Raw genomic sequence first — 20280 nt, 5'->3', positions numbered from 1 at the left:
CAAGATACAACAGTGTTGGTATAATAGACAATTGGAAGAAATGTTTGAATGAGGGTAACAGAAATAGGTATGTGAAGGTAGATACTATGAGACAACCATCCAGTCTAGGGATGATAAATGTATGGTGAACTACAAGTTCTTATTTGTGGAGCTGAAGGTGGAAGCCATGCAAAGGCTTTAGTTTATGCATATTATAGCAGTCCACCTCTTGAACAGGACAGAGCAGGTTGTTCTTGGCTCCCAGTCCACTTTTATTGCTAGTTCAAGTTCCTTGGGCCTGATCTTTAAAATTACGAGGGCTCAGTGAACATCAGTAACTACACTGCAATCCATCTCTTACCCCCCTCCACCTTCCCACTAGTTGTGTTTCTCTGGGACAGTGATTCTAATGGATGATGTAAGAGTCATAGATAAGCACACTCATATGAGTGATTTGGCTGTGGAATGAAGCAGTTAGACTAATGAAAAGTCTACCCATCTTTGGGGCAATCTGAAAAATCCTCTTATTAGATAATGATAAGCTTTCTCACCATAGCAGGAATGATATATAACATTCTCTAATGCAGAGATTATTACTACTGAGGAAGGGAGAAGAGCAGAAGATTCCATTAATTTCACTGTGGACCTTTCTCTGCACATTTAATTTATATGTGCATTCAAATGCTACCATGATGGCAGTGCTAGAAAATCCTAAAATAGATAGCAACACTACAGGTTAAAATCCTCAGACAATGGAATCTTTAAAACTTTGCAGACTTCCACATTTCCCCTTAATTTGCTTTAACCATGATGTGGAGAGTGACGATGCAAAATCATTCAGTACTTGGACTCTAAGATTGACAAGGATACCAAAGATGATGACTTTTGATGTGAACATCAAATTAAGACGACCAGCTAATTTCAGATTGACCACTAAAAAGTCATTAGGTGATAGGTACGGATGTTGCCAGGATTCATACCAGTGACATAGTTAAGAATGGTGGTTGTTACTAAAATCCTAGGTTCTGTAGTCTCCTACATAAATTGACATAATTAAAAAATCTGTCTGGAAATATTTGTGCAACTGATATATGGGTCACACTTAATTAATTTGTGAGCTTTCTGGGGCAGGGACTGTCTTTTACAACATGTATGTACAGTGTCTAGCAAGATGCACCTCTGTTTCTTGATTGGAGTCTGAGTTACTGAAATACATATAATAAAAATAAATTATAATTAAGTAGGTATTATAAATGACTATGCATCATATTTAGGTTTATTTTTTTTTAAAAATCAGGCAATAACAATCATACCCTACTAAATTTTAAGAACAAAACAATAGGTTTATCTTCCCAGTGCCTTACTGGGCCTTACTGTCCTTGTTTATGCTAACTTTAGAAGACTCTTGTGAGGTGGTTGTTTCTCACACAAAGTTTTGTTCACTGACTGAACCTATTGTGTATACCTTTTCAACGGTAATTCAGTCAAGGTATGGAATTTAGGAAATCAAAGAGAAAAGAAACCATGCAGAAATAAAAACATAAACTACCACTGTAGACGGTTGTTTTTTTTTTTTTAAACCATGTTGGAAAGGCTGGTAAACCACCAAAAAGCTAACCGCAATGTCTATGGATGTATAATTGAATTAATTTTCTTTATTAATGTGTTTTAAGAGTGTACGTGTGGATGTAAACTAATAGAGACACTTTTACAAATAAAAAAAATAAACATAAGAAAGTGGTATACTGGAATACCTGAGTCAGATTTAGCAATCTTTATAAAAGGTTGCATAGCTCAATAAAGTGTATGCCTATAGATTAATCAGGAACTTTATTTTTAAACCACAGACACACACACACAACACGTACTTTGAAAAGGATTTTGCTGTGAAATGGGTAATATTTTGTGTAGCAAATTTAACAAGATTTAATTGTGACCATCAGTACTCATATTTTAACTACAGGTGTCTTATTTCATTCTAGGGAAAATTAAATAAGCTGGCTAAAGATTTATTTTGCTTGCTTACTCAGATTAGCGCCATTAGGAGTAAATGTAAAGAAAATCTTGGTTTAAAAAAAAAACAAACCTACTGTCTGATGATCCAACATCTGTGTTTTGAAAGTGAGTAGTAAGAGAGACTAGTCAGAATGAACTATTCTGCTCGTGTCTAGTCCTGTTTCAGCTGTTTCCTGCAGCATCCCTCTAAACAATACATCAACAATTACTATTGCACTAGTACCTAACTCGAAAAGTCTGTTTTCTTGGGATGTTGGAAGCCCATTTAATTAGAGTGCTGTGAGAAAATATTTGTATGTTGGTTTCTGAATATGGTCTGACTTGACTGTAACTAGAGTCCTCCTTCCATTGCTTACCTAAAATGTAAGTAGCAGATGAACTAGAGCCAACACTGAAAGTGTAGAATGGTTAATATTTTAATTGTTAGCATGGTGTTTTTTCAGTCAGCAGATACTATTCCTGTAGATTCTAGATATAATTTGGGGTTGCAATACCATTGAGTATATGTAATTATAGTTGAGAATGAGATGCTGCAAGGTTTAGTGAACAGGAATTTTGGATATCGAAGCCGCTCTTCGTCAGCACCTAAAAGAACTTAATTCTGTGACTGAATAAAATCCAGGTAGCATTAAGTAGTTAACAATATTTTAAATTAATTTGGTTGAGGAAATAAGGATTCTGTCTAAATTAGTTATGGGAAACAACAGATAAGGGTAACACAGTTGGTGGTTGGTATATTTGTCATAGCTATGAACCAGTAAATAACCAAGAATAAATAGAGTCTTGCATCGTTTTGCTTTATCATAGGAATAGCTAGTAGTCTACATGCACTTCACGCAGTGTTAATTCTGATGTGGTTATTACTGCAACCATAGTTTTGATTCTGGTCTCTGACTTCTTTTGAATGATCTTCAGTTTATATGTGTGTTTCGCACAGGAAGGAGAAATAGGGGAGAGTTTGTTTTGCCCTATTTCTCTCCCTTTCCCACCCATATCTATAATTCTGTATTGACCTTTTCAGTTTTGCTTTAAACACCAATGTTTCCTACATTTTTTTTTTAAGCTTTTGGTATGCTTTATTTCCTTCAGAGTGTTGAATTCTGCTTATTATGGTTTGAAGAAAAATATCTTGGCATTGAAACACTGTTTCAGATGAAATGCTTAAAACTTTCAGTTCAAAGCAGATTCACACAGTAAAAGCTTTGTCACCTGGCATGTTCAGAGATTAGAGGGTGCTGTTTAATCAAAAATTCTGGTTAACTAAGAGTTATGCTTACCAACGGAATACCAATTTTCAAAGAATTAGAATCAGTTGAATGAAGTATATAATAGTATACAGGTACTCACAAATCCACTAGTAGTACTGCACTGCAGAGTGGTTGGTTTCTTGAAGCACTTAAGTGTGTACAGGTAAAGTTTTCTATACAGTAGGTTATCTTATGACACTACATATCACTGGGCAGTGCATGGTGTATGCCCAGATCATTAAAAATACACTTAACGCTGAAACTATACTGAACATAAGTTAATCTTTGATTCAGAAGGCACTTCAGGATTGTGCAGTGCCTCATGGTCATCATTATCAATTATTATTGTAGCTGTAGAAGGTGTAGGATATTGGGCTGAATCTGTAATGACCCAATGACACACTCTGGAAGCTGCTTTTTTGAATAAATCCCTGATATCCACTTGCTTACTTGTCTTCTGCCTCTTTTGCATAAAAGTAGAATGCAGAATGTGCAATTGCATAACCTCCTGGGCAGTATACTAGTCCCAGTTACTAGGCTGAAGATTTGTATTGGGAGATGTCAGAAATGCTGGTTAATAGAGCTTTCTGGTTGATAATGTGCTTGTATGTTGCAGCTGTTTACATGAGTCTTCAGAGAATATAGTAGACAATAGTTGTTGCCATAGGATCATATACAGTAATTGGATATGGAAGAGAATTAAAGTCCATTCCTTTACAAATGTAAGATATGTTCCCCCAACAGACTCATTGGAGGTTTTTTCTCCTTGTGAAAAGGTGGTATGATGTAAAAGCTTGATATTAATTATGGTCATTTCAATTCATTTTTTATAACATAGGGCTACTGCTATTTTCGTTATGGTAACTACAAGAAAACTGACAACCTTTCCGAAGCACTAAGATTTTCTAACAATTATGTCGCGTCAGTGGGCATTGTAGTACAATAGCACCTCTTCAGTCTTTCACTTCACTAATGTAATCCTGTGCTAAAATTTTACTTTCAGGTTTGGAGTTCATTAAATTGGGAATTAATGACATTTTGTTGTATTGTGCTGAGCCTGGGCCAGTGCTGGTGCTGTCTGTCTTGACAGACATATCCTTTCCCACTATGGGATCAACATAAGGAATGTCACCTTTATTTGCTTTTGTGGCTGAATGAGTACACAGGTAGCAGCTCTCGTAGCAGCCAGTGGGGAAAGTAAATCAGTGGGGTGGTGATGGCCTTTATAACTGTTTTGTCTCCCTGGTTGAAACTGTTCACTGGGTTAATTATTATTCCTATGGCTACATCAAAACCTCAGGAATAGTGACAGCCTGCACCTTGCCTTTATTCAACAGCATGTGGGGAGTTGTAGTTATTTTTCTAGCAGTTTTCACCCACTCATCTCAAAGCACTTTATAAAAAGATAGCCACCACCACCCCCATTTTGTAGATATGGAAATTGGGGCACACAGCACTTCCCTTCCTAATGCCCTGTGAGAAGGTGATACCCTTCAGATTTGCCTCAATGTGTTTCTTACTAGTCAGCAAACTCTTTAATCTCACTTGAAATCTCTCCTCCCCCCCAATTAATGAGGCCTTGATGTAATAGTTGCAGAAAAAGCTGCTCAAGTCCTCCATCAACACTCTTTAAAAAAAAACAAGAGGGGATGGAATAACAGGAGCAGTTCAAAAATCAGAGGATAGAAATTGCTTATTAACCTTAAACACTGCCTGTGTTCCTTCATGAAATTATTGGAGCCATATACAAGATTTTAGACCTGGGGATCCAGTTTTTCTCATCGTATTCCAGTTCCTTGGTCTTCAAGATTTTGGTACACCTCTGAACCTGCTGCTTAAGTGCACTGAATGGTGCTTCACTCACATTGCCTAGTACATATTGATAGCATGGAGATCTGATCACATAGCACAAATTCTAGGTGGTGCTGGAACTACCAGGTGCTCTCCTTCTGAACACATCCCCACATCTCAGAGGGAAGAAAGGTAGAAGGAGGCTACTATAGAGGGTAGTAGCTGAGAGTGGTTATAGTGAAAGAAAAGTGAATTAGCCATTCCCCTGTCCCAGCCATGATATGAGAGACCTTCCTCATTTCCCAGAAGCTAGGAGAAAAATGTCTTTATGGTTCCATTGTTTGGGAAATAGTGTAACTTCATAAAGGATGTCACTTAGTGGGTGTGGCTATGACATAGTTTCAGTTTAACTTGCCTACCAAAAAATAGCCTACCGTTTACAACAGCCATAGCTACTGAGAAGAAACACATTGAAAGCACTTTTCAGTGCTAGTAAGAAGCTGTTGTTTCTGAACTATGAGACCCTTTTCATAGGTGACTTTATACTCAAAGGGAATTGGCCAGTGATACACATTTACACTGGTGGGTTCACCTTTACAGACATAGATATATTGAGGTCTCTGCATGTGTTCAGTACCCTCCTTTCATGCTTCTTGTTTTCGCATTTCATTGTCCCATGTCAGTTTGCTTTGTACTTCACTTTTGTTCTAGAAATGTTTCTTTTCTTCAAGTATGTGAAACTCTGGCTTTGTTTTTCTTTGCCACAGTAACAGGGGGTATCACAGAGGAGCAGTTTCAGACACATCAACAGCAATTAGTTCAAATGCAAAGACAGCAACTTGCTCAGCTTCAGCAGAAACAGCAGTCTCAGCATTCCTCACAACAGACGCATCCAAAAGCACAGGTAATATTCCTTTAAAATCTTTTTGATGTGCCAAGATCGTCTTCCACAGTAGGTTTCCCCTCCTGCTTGCTCACTTTTTGTTAAGTCTTTGTCACAAGTTAAGATAACCTTTTGTTAATGTACTGATTGTGTGAAATGCGTTTAAAAGAATTTTGGTCAAAATAATTTAAATTTCTCTGTGTGGTTTTGGAAAACTCAGCAACTCTCTACCTACCATAATTTTTTTGATTTTATTTTTTCTTGTAATTCAGAATGTGGTATTTCTTACGAACTTTGAAGGGACACTGCTAAATGAGTGCATATTTTGAAAGTATGAATGTTCTTACTTATGTTGCAAATGGTTTTTAAAATATAGTTTCACTATTTTTATCAGAGGGGTAGCCATGTTAGTCTGGCTCTGTAAAAAGCATCAAAGAGTCCTGTGGCACCTTATAGACTAACAGACATATTGGAGCATGAGCATTCGTGGGTGAATACCCACGTGTCTGGCGAAGTGGGTATTCACCCATGAAAGCTTATGTTCCAATATGTCTGTTAGTCTATAAGGTGCCACAGGACTCTTTACTATTTTTTTGTTTGTTTTACTTTTAAGGCTTAGGCAACAGAAACAGAATAGCCAGTTTCACTTTGTTTTGTCAGTTTGCCAATTTCATTCAGGGTTTCATGCACAATGCTGCACTATTTGGATTGCAAATATTGCTGAGGATTTTTTTTATTAGAGAAAAATATTGTTACACTGTCTCTAACAAGCATTTCTGTTGGTCTTGGGTATTGTCTTATTTCCTTTTGAAAGCAAAAAAAACCCCCAAACACAACAAAACTGGACTTTAAAGCAAATTTGCTTAACAAGTATTCCTGTATGAGAATATGAAAATGTTTGATGCCTTACTGCCTGCACAATGATCTGTTCTCTTTTTCATATTTAAATTTCTTAGAAATTAAATACACTTTGTTTAGGGTTAGAATTTGCCACTTGTACTGTCATTGAGTCGTACCTTACTGTGTGAATAGTCTAGTTGACATCAGTGTGAATAATTTTGGAGTAGGGTGATGTGATTAAGAGTGGCACAGCTTAGCTCTTTGGTAGTTACTGAGTTAAAAACAGCTTTTAAATGTGTTTATGTTCTGATTTTTTTTTTGGTGAGAATTTAATTTTTCCAATATAATATCTAGTGTGGGCAAAGGATGCACTTACTGTCAGGTTTACATAGCTAGTATTTTGCTAATTAATAAGAAAAATATATTTATAAAATCAAAAATCTTTTTAAACATTACTCGAAAAACCTTTTCCTTATATTGTGAGCAGTGTATACATGAACACTAGTGTTCCTTTCTCCCCCCCCCCAACCAATTTCTGTATTTATTCATCATAATTTTCCTGTATATATTATTGGTTGCAAAGTGGTTTTTTGGGTCTATTTCCATAAAATATGGAATGGTGATTCTAATTAGGAGGAGAAAATGATATTTGATGGTTTAGATATTGAAAAGTTAGTGTATTAAATATGCAGCCATATACCAATAGTTCTCAACTAGTGGTCTGGGGCACCAAGCAGGGTCAGCATTAGACTTGCTGGGGCCCAGGGCAGAAAGCTGAAGCCCAGGGCCCTGAAGCCTGCCACCTGGGGCTGAAGCTGAATCCAGAGCCACTTAGCTTTGTGGGGCCTCCTGTGACATGGGGCTCTCGGCAGTTACCCTGCTTGCTACCCCGTAATGCCAGTCCTGGCTTTTATATGCAGAAAAACGATTGTGGCAGAGGTGGGCCATGCAGTTTTTATAGCATGGTGTGTGTTTGTGGGGGAGACCTCAGAAAGAAAAAGGTTGAGAACCCCTGCAATATACAACCAATAGGGTACTGTATCAAAGGGTAGATAGCAAGTGCTGAAAAAATAAATATTAGTACTTATCATGTCTCCAAGGTGGCTGGATTAGTAGAAGAAACATTCTGCCAAAACTCAGTAGGCAAGGTCCCTATAAGTCAAATTAATCCCTGACAGAATGATGTTTTGGACCTTGCCTAGACACTAGTGTATATACGTAAAATAAATAAATAAAACCTTCAGGATTTCAAAAGCCTTCCAAAGTCTGTGATACAAAAGACTTGACAAACACTATATATTTGATGTGTATCAGTTTAATGAGACCTTTTGCAGCTGAAAATTGAAGAAGCTCCCCATGCAGCTTGTCAACTTTCTTTGTAATTGTCTAGGTCGACCATTGTTGGGAGGGATGCATAAAACTAGATTAATTACCTTAAATATATCATGTTATAATGTTGGTTTAAAAGATGCTTCCCCTTAATTCACTAGTAGCTACATACTGTTGTTATTGTCTTAATGTGTTTTGTCAGCTAGTACTAGCAGAATTCTAAACACTATTTGGTTAATTCCATAGGGCTCAAGCACCTCTGACTGCATGTCCAAAACACTTGACTCAGCCAGCGCCCACTTTGCTGCATCTGCAGTGGTCAGTGCTCCTGCTCCCAGTCGCAGTGAGGTAACAAAGGAACAGAACACCAGCCACAACAATATAAATGGTGTTGTCCAGCCTTCAGGTGATGATTTTTTAATGTTAGCTATCTAATGGAGAGTTCAGAATCTTTAAACAAAGGACTTCTAATGTCTAAAAATATGTTTGAGTTGAATAAATAACTAACAGTGCTGATTTTAATTATTACTCTTTTAATTATACATTTCTGTACAATGGCCTGGCCTTATTCTAATGTTAATATGTTAGTAAAGTACAAACTATATTTTGATAATGTTGAAGATCTAACAGCGTCTTCAGAACAAAAATAGCCTATCTTTAAATCACGAACACTAATTCAGTAACTTTTCCATTTTCTTTTCAAAGTAATATAAACTCTTTGTAAAGTACAGATTGGTTATGATTGGTGCAGTCTATGACTCTATTCACACAATATTTTTAAAATGCCATGTGACAGGGTCAGACCAGATGGATACAGGAGAGTGTTAGAAGGCAGATATATTAGTGCCAGATTAAGTAGATCCCTTTTCCTGGGTAAGGTAACAGGGGCAGTTCCAGAACAAGCAGGAACTTGCTGGAACCAATTGAGGCAAGCAGGCTAATTAGGACACCTGGAGCCAATTAAGAAGGAAACTGCTAGAATCAATTAGGACAGGCTGGATAATCAGGGCACCTGAGTTTAAAAAGGACCTCACTTCAGTTTGTAGCGTGCATGCGAGGAGCTGGGAGCAAGAGGCACTAGGAGCTGAGAGTGGGAAGGCGTATTGCTGGAGGATTGAAGGGTACAAACATTATCAGACACCAGGAGAAAGGTCCTGTGGTGTCTGATAATGTTATCCTGTGGTGAGGATAAAGAAGGTGTTGGGAGGAGGCCATGGGGAAGTAGCCATGGGAGTTGTAGCTGTGGCGCAGCTGTTCCAGGAGGCACTGTAGACAGCTGCAGTCCGCAGGGCCCTGGGCTGGAACCCGAAGTAGAGGGCGGGCCTGGATTCCCCCTAGACCTCCCAACTCCTGATCAGACACAGGAGGAATTGACCTGGACTGTGGGTTCTACTAGAGGGGAAGGTCTCTGGGCTGTTCCCAGACCCACATGGTGAATCTCTGAGGCAAACAAATCCGCCAATAAGCGCAGGACCCACCAAGATAGAGGAGGAACTTTGTCACAGCCATTATTCAGTGTCTCGTGATCTTCTGGATGGTTTTATGGGGAGGGAGTTGGTGTTTAAAACTTTCAAATCCATAATTGGTTCTACGATCTTACGAAATTTCATTCTTTAATTAGTACTGTAGCCCCAAATCAGGATAGAATATATATATTTATCTTTATCCCATTGACATCATTGATGTAAGTATGTACCCAAAGTTAAGTATGTGCTTAAATTCTTTTCTGAATAGGTCCTAAATGTGCATACTGGCACAGACTAGAGCAGTTTTTCCAGAGACCATGAACCTAGCTGCAAAGCCCTAATGTATCTGAAATTGCAATTTCTTCTTTGAGTGCTTGCTCATATCGATTCCAATTAGGTGTGCGCTCCTAGCAACACTCAGTGGGTCGGCTGGGTCACCCCCTGAAGTGGCTCCACTATAGCGCAGGATATATACCCCTGTCAGCCCAACGGCCCTTCAGTTCCTTCTTACCGCCCGTGACGGTCATTGGAACTGTGGAGCGCGGCTTTGCTGGTCTCCGCATCCCTAGCTTCTCGTAGTTCTTTGCTCTTTACTGTGTTTATAGTTCGAGTTCTTGTAGTTATAGTTAGTGTTAATACTTCCATTCATAGTTAGTGTATATAGTTGAAGTGGGGATTGGGGATTAGCCCCTTTCCTCCACCCCGGTGCAGGCCCATGCCCAAGGCACCGGGATTCAAACTGTGTTCAGCGTGCCAGAAGCCGATGCCAATAGGGGATCCCCACGACTCCTGCCTCAAGTGCCTAGGGGAATCCCACCTTGTTGACAAGTGCCGCATTTGCAAGTCATTTAAACCAAGGACGAAGAAGGAGTGGGACTTTCGATTGAAGCAGCTCCTCATGGAGTCGGCACTTAGTCCTGCAACATCGGTACTGAGCGCCCAACAGACTGCCTCGATAAGGAGCGCCACTCCGGTACCGAGAAGGAGTCCCGGCACCGACCTCTACTGGCACTGACTCCTCGGCACTGCTCCCTTTCCCCGACTGGGAAATGACATAGTGCTCCGACTCCGGCCTCGCAGAAGGAGCACTTGTCTAAGACGATTCGTCAAGCACCGTCATCCGCTGCAGCACCGTCGAAGCCGGCACTGCAGATTGCAGCTCCACCTGGCACGGCACTGTCGATTCCGGTCCCACAAGGGCCGTTGAGTCCAGTGCCAGACAGTTCCCCGGCTCTGGCTGTGGTTGAGCTTGTTCTCCCTTCTACACCGGAGACCTTCTCTACAGCAAGGGAGCTCATTGCTATGACGGAGCCGATATGTCCTCAACCCCCGGCACCACCAGTGCGGGTTGTTCAATCCATTGGCAAGCCGACCCTCATAAGGCCTCCTTCAGTCAGTCCACCAGAGAGACGTGATTCCAGATCACGGTCTCGCAGATGTTCTCGATCACATCGTTCCCGCTCCTGGCGCCGCTCGCAGTCCCGGCACCGCTCTCCATCACGGTACTAGTCGCACTCGCGGCAACATTCAACATCTTGTTCTCCGGACAAATACTCCCAGTACTGATCTGGCTCTCAGCACTGATCTTGGTACCGTGTATCCCACAGTCGCTCCAGGCAAAAGGACTCGAGATCCTGGTCGACCTCCTGGCACTGGTACGGTAGAAGGTCCAGGTCTCGCTCGCGGTACCGCCATAGCTCCCGGTACTGCTCCCCGGTACCGCCCCGGGATCGAGCGTCAAGGAGAGTGGCGCCCTCCCAGGGTCTCTCGGCACCACTGTGGCCTTTGAGACACACATCAGTATCGTCTCAGGCTGGCAATGCATCCTACCATCAGGAGGAGGAATCTGACGTCCCCAGCCAATATCCACAGGGACAAAGCCACAAACAAGGGCCTCATCACTGGTCCTTCTGGACACCATAGGCATACCACCAGGCCCAAGGTGCCCCATCAGTGGCTCAAAGCTTGGCCCCGTCAGAACATCGGGTACCAGAGGCGACAGTGAGCTGCCCTCCCCCTATGGGCACAGACGAGGCTCCAATTCCCTCTGCAGTCACTGAGGTTGCACCTGATGCAGATGACACCCCTCAAGTGCACGACCCACCTCAGGACCCGTTGGTCCTGGACCTCTCCTCCTCCTCCTCACCTGATGAGGCGGTAGCAGGAACATCCTCCTCAGGCCCTCCACCAATCGATCTCAGAGCCCATCAAGACCTCTTGAGGCAGGTGGCCCAGAATATGAACTTGCAGATGGAGGAGGTCACTGAAATAGAGGACCCAGTCGTGGACATCTTATTGGCTGATGCACCCACTAGAGTGGCTCTCCTGTTCATCCGCACTATACAAGCCAATGCAGACGCCATTTGGCAATCCTCAGCTTCAATTCCACCTACAGCTAGGGGAGTAGAGAGGAAATATATGGTCCCCTCAAAGGGGTACGAATATCTCTACACCCACTCACATTCCTGTTCTCTGGTTGTCCAATCGGTGAACGAACGGGAGCGTCATGGCCAGCAAGCATCAGCTCCTAAGGCGAAGGAGGCTAGACGCATGGACCTCCTAGGCCACAAAATATACTCGGCTGCCTCCAACTTAGGATGGCAAACCTACAAGCGCTCCTAAGTCGGTATAACTTTAATATGTGGGTGTCCGTGGGGAAGTTTACGGAGCTTCTTCCCTAGGAGTCTCATCCAGAGTTTACGGCCCTGCTTGAAGAGGGTAAAAAGGTAGCAAGAACCTTCCTCCAGGCCTCTTTGGACGCAGCAGACTCGGCTGCCAGAACTCTGGCATCTGGAGTGACAATGAGGCGTATCTCCTGGCTCCAGACTTCAGGCCTTCCCCCTGAATTGCAACAGACCATTCAGGATTTACCCTTTGAGGGCCAGGGCCTTTTCTCAGACAAAACCGACCCCAGGTTGCAAAGTCTGAAAGACAACTGGGTCATAATGCACTCGTTGGGTATGCACATGCCAGTGACCCAACGAAGGTCCTTCCGGCCCCAACCACACCACCCTTACAACCAGTCTAGGCCGCGTCAGGACGCTACCAGAAGGCGTGGCAGGGGGAATCAGCGGAGGCAGTTTGGTCCTCAAGGAGCCCAAAGTCAAGTGCCTCTTAAACCACCAACGGGGCCCAAGCAAAACTTTTGATGGGATGCCCGAGGACGGCCCACCAGTTATCCTACTGGATCCTTCTCCCTCCTTTTTCAACCGCCTCTCCCATTTCCTCCCTGCTTGGTCCCAGCTAACCTCAGATCGTTGGGTTCTTTGCATGGTGGAAGTGGGATACCACCTCCAGTTTGTTTCCATCCCCCCCACCCTCCCTACCCGTCCCTCTTCAGGGACCCCTCTAATGAGCAAATCCTCTTACAAGAGGTCCAGGCGCTTCTAAAACTGGGAGCCCTAGAGGAGGTGCCAGAAGACATGAGGGGCAAGGGGTTTTATTGCCATTACTTCTTAATCCCCAAGGCAAAGGGAGGTCTACGACCTATCCTAGACCTGTGAGAACTCAACAAATTATTGATAAAGCTGAAGTTCCGCATGGTATCCCTGGGGACCATCATCCCATCCCTGGATCCGGGAGACTGGTATGCCACCCTCGATATGAACGACGCTTATTTCCACATCACCATTTATCTACCACACAGATGATACCTCCGTTTTGTGGTCAACCGCCAACACTTTCAGTTAATGGTACTTCCCTTTGGCCTTTCTACAGCTCCAAGGGTCTTCACCAAATGCATGGCTGTAGTAGCTACCTCCCTCTGGCGTCATCGAGTACACGTCTACCCATATCTCAACGATTGGCTTATTCGAGGGACTTCCCAGTCACAAGTATCGCAGCACCTGTGCATCGTCAGAGACCTCTTCGGGAGCCTAGGCCTCATGATCAACACAGAGAAGTCTACTCTGACACCCACGCAGAGAATAGATTTCATCGGAGCTGTTCTGGACTCCAATCTGGCCAGAGCCTGCCTCCCCCAGTCGCGTTTTCAAATGATGGCTTCGATAATTCGAAGTCTTCAATCCTTTCCGACAACGTCGGTGCACACTTGCCTCAGCCTAGTAGGTCACATGGCCTCCTGCACCTTCATGACCAAGTATGCGAGGCTTGGTCTCCGTCCCTTCCAAACCTGGCTTGCTTCAATATACCGTCCACACAGAGACAGTCTGGATTCGGTGCTCACTATCCCCAGGAAAGTTCTCGACTCCCTCACTTGGTGGTTAGACCCCTCTCTGGTTTGCGTAGGGATGCCATTGCACCCGCCGCAACCCTCAGTGGCCCTAACCACAGACACGTCATCTCTGGGTTGGGGTGCCCACCTCGGGAGCCTTCACACCCAAGGCCTCTGGTTGCCCCAAGAGCTGGCCCTGCACATCAACGTGAGGGAGCTGAGAGCAGTCCGGAGAGCAATCCGTCTAGCATGCCAGGTGTTTCGGGACCATCTACAAGGCCGTTGTGTATCAGTGTTCATGGACAACACAACGGCCATGTTTTACATAAACAAGCAAAGTGGAGCACGCTCCTCCATCCTTTGTCAAGAAGCCATTCTCCTTTGGGACTTTTGCATAGCCCACTCTATCGATTTGGTAGCGTCTTTTCTCCCAGGAGTCCAGAACACTCTGGCAGATCACCTGAGCAGGTCCTTCCTGTCTCACGAGTGGTCGATACGCCCGGACATTATCCATTCTGTTTTCCGGAGGTGGAGCTTTCCCCACATAGACCTCTCTAGTGAACAGGAAATGCCAGGCGTTCTGCTCCTTCCAAGGACGCTCCCCGGGCTCCCTCTCAGACGCATTCCTGATCCCGTGGAAGAGGCACCTACTTTATGCCTTCCCACCGTTTCCGCTTGTCCACAGAGTCCTACTCAAGCTCCGCAGGGACAGAGTCCACCTGATCCTCATTGCTCCAGCATGGCCAAGGCAGCATTGGTACACCCTGTTGTTCGACCTCTCAGTGGCAGACCCGATCCCCCTGCCACTCTGGCCGGACCTCATAACACAGGACTTCGGCAGGCTTCACCATTCGGACCTGCAATTCCTTCATCTCACGGCATGGCTGCTGTGTGGTTGAGCCAGTCTGAGTTGCATTGCTCTGCCTCAGTATAACAGGTGCTCTTGGGCAGTAGGAAGCCTTCCACGAGGATGACATATCTCATCGAGTGGAAGCATTTCTCCTACTGGTGCGCTCAGAGTAACTTAGTCCCTGAACAGGTATCTGTCCCCACTGTCTTGGATTACCTATGGTCCCTGAAAGAACAGGGCCTGGCGGTTTCTTATGTAAAGGTGCATTTGGCAGCTATTTCCGCCTTCCACCCGGTGGAAAGTGGCAGTTCAATCTTTTCTCACCCCATAGTTTCCAGGTTCCTTAAGGGATTGGAGCAGTTGTACCCTCAAGTCAGACGCCCGACCCCTACCTGGGATCTAAACCTGGTGCTAGCCAAGCTTATGGGTGCCCCTTCTGAGCCTCTGGCCACCTGCTCGCTGCTGTACCTCTCCTGGAAGACAGCCTTCCTTGTCACTATCACCTAGGGAAGACGAGTATCGGAGCTTCTGGCTTTGACAGCGGATCCCCTGTATATGGTATTCCACAAGGACAAGGTACAGCTGCGACCGCACCCCTTTCCTCCCTAAGGTGGTGTCTGCCTTTCATGTCAATCAAGACATCTTTCTCTCAGTCTTTTTCCCCAAAGCCGCACTCATCGTGTCGGGAACAACTGCATACATTGGATGTCCGCAGGGCTCTCGCCTTTTATATCGAGAGGACCAGACCCTTCCGACGTTCGCCTCAGCTCTTCGTAGCGATGGCAGACCGGATGAAAGGCATGCCGGTCTCTTCCCAAAGAATTTCATCTTGGGTGACATCCTGCATCCGAACATGCTATTAATTGGCTCACATTCCAGCTAGCCATCTCACCGCCCATTCTACTCGGGCGCAAGCCTCATCTGCCGCTTTCCTGGCCCATGTCCCCATCCAGGAAATATGTTGCGCTGCTACCTGGTCATCGATTCACACCTTTGCCTCACATTACACATTGGTTCAGCAGTCCAGAGACGATGCAGCCTTTGGCTTAGCAGTTTTGCATTCTGCAGCGTCTCACTCCGACCCCACCGCCTAGGTAAGGCTTGGGAATCACCTAACTGGAATGGATATGAGCAAGCACTCAAAGAAGAAAAGACGGTTACTCACCTTTATAACTGTTGTTCTTCGAGATGTGTTGCTTATATCCATTCCAAACCCGCCCTCCTTCCCCACTGTTGGAGTATCCTGCAAGAAGGAACTGAAGGGCCGTTGGGTCGGCAGGGGTATATATCCGGCGCTACAGTGGCGCCACTCCAGGGGGCGACCCAGCTGACCCACCGAGTGTTGCTAGGGTAAAAATCTTCCGACGGGTGTGCACGCGGCGCGCACAAACCTAATTGGAATGGATATGAGCAACACATCTCGAAGAACAACAGTTACAAAGGTGAGTAACCGTCTTTTTTCTGAGAGACTCCACTTACCAGAAACCAGTCATGACAAAATCAGACAGGTTGGGATTGTTGCTTTACTGGTGGAGACAAAAGTACATTAGGATTTGATTTAGACAATAAATCAGAGGGGTTTTATGGTGTTTTTTGTTTAACAGCTGATGGGGTTTATAGAACCCGTGCACTGGTGGGGAGGAAGAGAGTTAATATATAGTAAATCAATATGCTGGAACTGATCCAGGAGAGAAATGTGGCTCAGGCCAGTTGTGGTAAATCAGGTCATTCCTTAGCACGTTATACAAGAGAAAGGGCAATACTCTGAGCAGTTTACACTAACTGGGACTTGGAGGCAAACTTTTTTTCCTCTTCATTGAACAAAAAAGACTGTAAAAGTTGTGACTGCAAATAAATTTTAGTAATTTTGTTCCCAAGCTGTAACTTTGGCAGTGGGATTATGGGATAATTATTGCCATTGATAATTACAGCCTTATACTTAAGCTTATGTTTAAACTTCTGTTTTGTGATTAAACAATTACATGTGTTTTTAGTGTGTAATTTTTACTGAAATGTTTTGTTTCTAACAGGAACCTCTAAAACTCTGTACTCCACCAACATGGCTTTATCATCCAGCCCAGGGATTTCAGCTGTACAACTTGTAAGGACAGTTGGCCACAGCACCACAAACCACTTAATTCCAGCTTTGTGCACAAGCAGCCCTCAAACACTTCCCATGAACAATTCTTGCCTGACTAATGCAGTGCATCTAAACAATGTCAGTGTTGTTTCTCCAGTCAATGTACATATCAATGCAAGGACTTCAGCGCCATCGCCAACAGCCTTAAAACTTGCCACAGTTGCTGCCAGTATGGACAGGGTGCCAAAGGTTACTCCCAGCAGTGCCATCAGCAGTATAGCAAGGTGTGTATATAGTATATTGGGGCAGAATTTCTTAAATTCCGGTATTATTATATGAATAGTTCCATAAATGTACCTGGCTCAGTAGAGCGTTAAGTAAAATATAGTCCCTTGCTCAAAGATCTCAAAATCTATGACTTTGGTCCTACAAAGGGATCCTCACCTGCACCCTTTACTTCAGTAGGCTTCTAGCAGTCATACAAGTTTGTGTCTAGATAATCCTTTTGTAGGATTGAGGTCTAAAATGATGATGTAGGTATAGATTTATAATTGAACACATAAGTGTACTATTATTTTTATATAACTGTGTAAAATGAGTTGTTCAGGTTATCATTTTGATTTGATTAATCTAATGCAGCACTAGCCACTTCAAAGGCTGCCCAGACTCTGCTTTCTCCAAAAGAAATTACGCTTATGCCCTTCCCCAAACTCCGTGGGTGCATTTTAGAGGCACAGTCTGGCACGCTGACCTCACTTCCATCACGAAACTCCCTCAGCATAATTTGGTTCCCTGTACCAGTTGTTGTATTGCAGTTTTAGTATATTTAAATACAGATTACTATGTATGGAGGAAGGGTGATCTTGGAAAAGTATCCAAAAATTTCTCTTAAAAAAAAAAAAACCAAAACAAAACAAAACCAAAAAACTTAAGTTTTCCTTACATTAAACTTGTCTGATGGACTGTAAAATGTATATGAATTACAAAACTATATCTATTGTTTATAAAGTACAGGAATACAGAATGGCACTAACAGATTATGGCTCACTTTACCATTTCATTCACAACTACATTTTTTTGGTGTGACTTTTTTTGTTTTTGTTTTTTAATAAATAAAACTGGATATAGGTCAAAGTATGTCTAGACTAGAGAAAAGGTACTTTAACCAAAAAGAACAACAAAAAACCCCAACATCCTGGAAACACCCCTTTGAACGTTTAGGGTGCTCAGCTCTGTCTACACTAGATGCGAAGGGCTGTTTCAAGTTATGTTAGCTAACTCTCTTAAAAAGCACCTTTATTCCTACTCTAGAGAAGCCTTAGGGTTCTAACAGGTGCAGAATCCCAAAGAGCAGTGTATAAAGACTGATACAAAATTTAAAATTCTTTATGCTATTGCTGAAAAGTATTTAACTAAACTGATAAAAAGAACAGTAATTTGTGCACCAGCATGGATGGAACAGTTGTGCTTCTCGCAGCTCCTGTGGGCTGGGAACGGCTAACAGTGGCCACTGGGAGCTGCAGGAGGCCGTGCCCGGAGACAGTCAACATCCACAAAATGTCTTACAGCCCACAGTCAGCTTACCCTGATGGGCTGCATGCAGCTCGTGGGCCGCAGGTTGCCCACCACTGCTTTAGTACTGGGTTATAGGAAATCATCAACAGGTTTTCAACTTCAGCAAAGTTAGCTGTTAGTATGTAATTAATGCAGCAGTGCATGAATAGGATTATGGTGTTGATAGATTAAAGACCGTATTTGGTTTTCAAGCAGAAGTCTGGTCAAGTTCAAAGAGAACTTTGCCTGTTCCTGGCTATTTAATGGTCTTTCCAAACCCTGAATAAAAGATCTGTGCAGAAATGCTTATATCAACAAAAATACTGTGAAATCTTACATAGAAATATTAATGTCCTACTTGTAACTATTCCATATTCCATTTTATTACAGAGAGAACCACGAACCAGAACGACTGGGTTTAAATGGCATAGCAGAGACAACAGTAGCAATGGAAGTGACATAACCTCAAACCAGTGACTTCTGTGCTGATGGTGTAGTCATTTATATTCCAACTGAATGCAAAATACAACACTCTGTGGATCACAGGGAACTGAAACGGACCTAAATGGACTATCATTATATCGTATATTAAGTCGATATATAATGTACATTTTGTAAAATTGGGAAAATCACTACCTTGTAAAATAGTTTATTTGTATCATCAATATTATTTCTGTTACTTGAATAGTAGATATTCATCATCATGCTTTTGCACTTGAATTTGCAACTGAATGGATTTAAAAAATAATTCTTTAATGGGATCATGAGCATGAAATGAGATCCTGCATCACTTGTTTTAACTATTTATTTTGCCATGTTTACATTTTGTATCTTGTACAAATAAATCCAACTTTGTGTCTAAAAAAAAGTTAAAAGATTCATAGCTAGGAAACGAAATTCTTGTAATTTTTTTCTAAAGGAAATGTAAAGTTTTCACTTGGTTCATTTTGTTTCACAATTTGACTAGATGGACTTTTTGGTAAATACTTTAGTGGCATTTCACTGTCAAATATGAAGTTCAAGGCAAAATAGTATTTTCTATTACTGTGCAGGGGAAAGGGATGGATCGATACATGCAAATTTAATGTAGTAACTCACTTTTCCATATATTTTGAATGTATATTTCTATTTATAATACCAGTTTATAAAAGATAATTAAACAGAAAAACTGACTAGGAAAAATTATGCATCTAGCACACATTAAACTGTGCAGATATGAAAAATTTTCAACTGATTACATTTTATCTGAAGACTGCATATTTTAACCGGCTTTAAAACAGTAACACACCACGTAAAGGATATTTTACCAGGTATGTATTGCATTATATATCATTGCAATAATTATTGGATGTCTAGATATCGAGCCATCCCAGGTGGTGGGAGGGGGGAGGGTTGTGGCAAGATTGTCTTTTCAATTTTGGAGAGTTTTCCTGTGGCTACAAGGCAAGTAACGGGTTGGAAAAAGTCTGACTGTAAGCGTTGGACACCTTCGTAGTGTAGTGTTTTAGTGACTTTTTTTATATGGTTCTTGTACATTAGATACGTGTAGTGGTGTTTCAGAATGTTTGTTTATGCACTAGTTCAGACAACTTTCCCTGTTACTTGTTCTTGATAAGTGAAAACTGCAGGGAAATAAAAATACATATCAAAACATGGACATGTTGCATATGTGTTTATTTCACAATATGAAAACAATTTGGATGTTAAGGTGGTACTGGTAGTCTTCTGAGATGTTTTTAATCAAAGTATTTTCACTAAAACTGCCACTTTTATGAGAAAGTGATTGTTTCCTGCTTTTAATGTATTTGTAGTATAACAGGAGAGAAACAATAGTCCAGTGGTGGAACTCTAAAGAGACCCAGGTTCAGTCTGTTGGGTTTCCTCCACAGAACTTCCTGTGTGACCTTGTGCAAGTCACTTATTCTTTCTGTGTCTCAGTTCCCCATCTGTAAAACGGGGATAATAGCACTTCACTATCTCACAGGAGTGGTAATAGTAGGAGAATTTAAATTAAAAATTGTGAAGTGCTCCAATGCTGGAGTAATGGGAACCACATACAGTAGAGCCTCAA

General features: G+C 42.5%; 1 protein-coding gene across 1 annotated transcript in view; it reads left to right on the top strand.

The window, feature by feature from the left end:
• EPC2 (enhancer of polycomb homolog 2) overlaps window positions 1–19864 on the top strand; it is a 103876-nt gene extending 84012 nt beyond the window's left edge. The window contains exons 11-14 of the mRNA XM_030579777.1: window positions 5801–5937; window positions 8332–8491; window positions 16606–16939; window positions 18600–19864. Of these exons, the coding sequence (XP_030435637.1) occupies window positions 5801–5937; window positions 8332–8491; window positions 16606–16939; window positions 18600–18672 (704 nt within the window). The 3' untranslated portion in view covers window positions 18673–19864. The remainder of the gene's footprint in view (window positions 1–5800; window positions 5938–8331; window positions 8492–16605; window positions 16940–18599) is intronic.
• Window positions 19865–20280: the final 416 nt, after the last annotated feature.

The sequence above is a fragment of the Gopherus evgoodei genome, chromosome 11 (genome assembly GCF_007399415.2).
Source record: "Gopherus evgoodei ecotype Sinaloan lineage chromosome 11, rGopEvg1_v1.p, whole genome shotgun sequence".
Taxonomy (NCBI): Eukaryota; Metazoa; Chordata; order Testudines; family Testudinidae; genus Gopherus; species Gopherus evgoodei.
The sequence above is the reverse complement of the archived record's forward strand: the minus strand, read 5'-3'. Positions and strand labels throughout refer to the sequence as shown.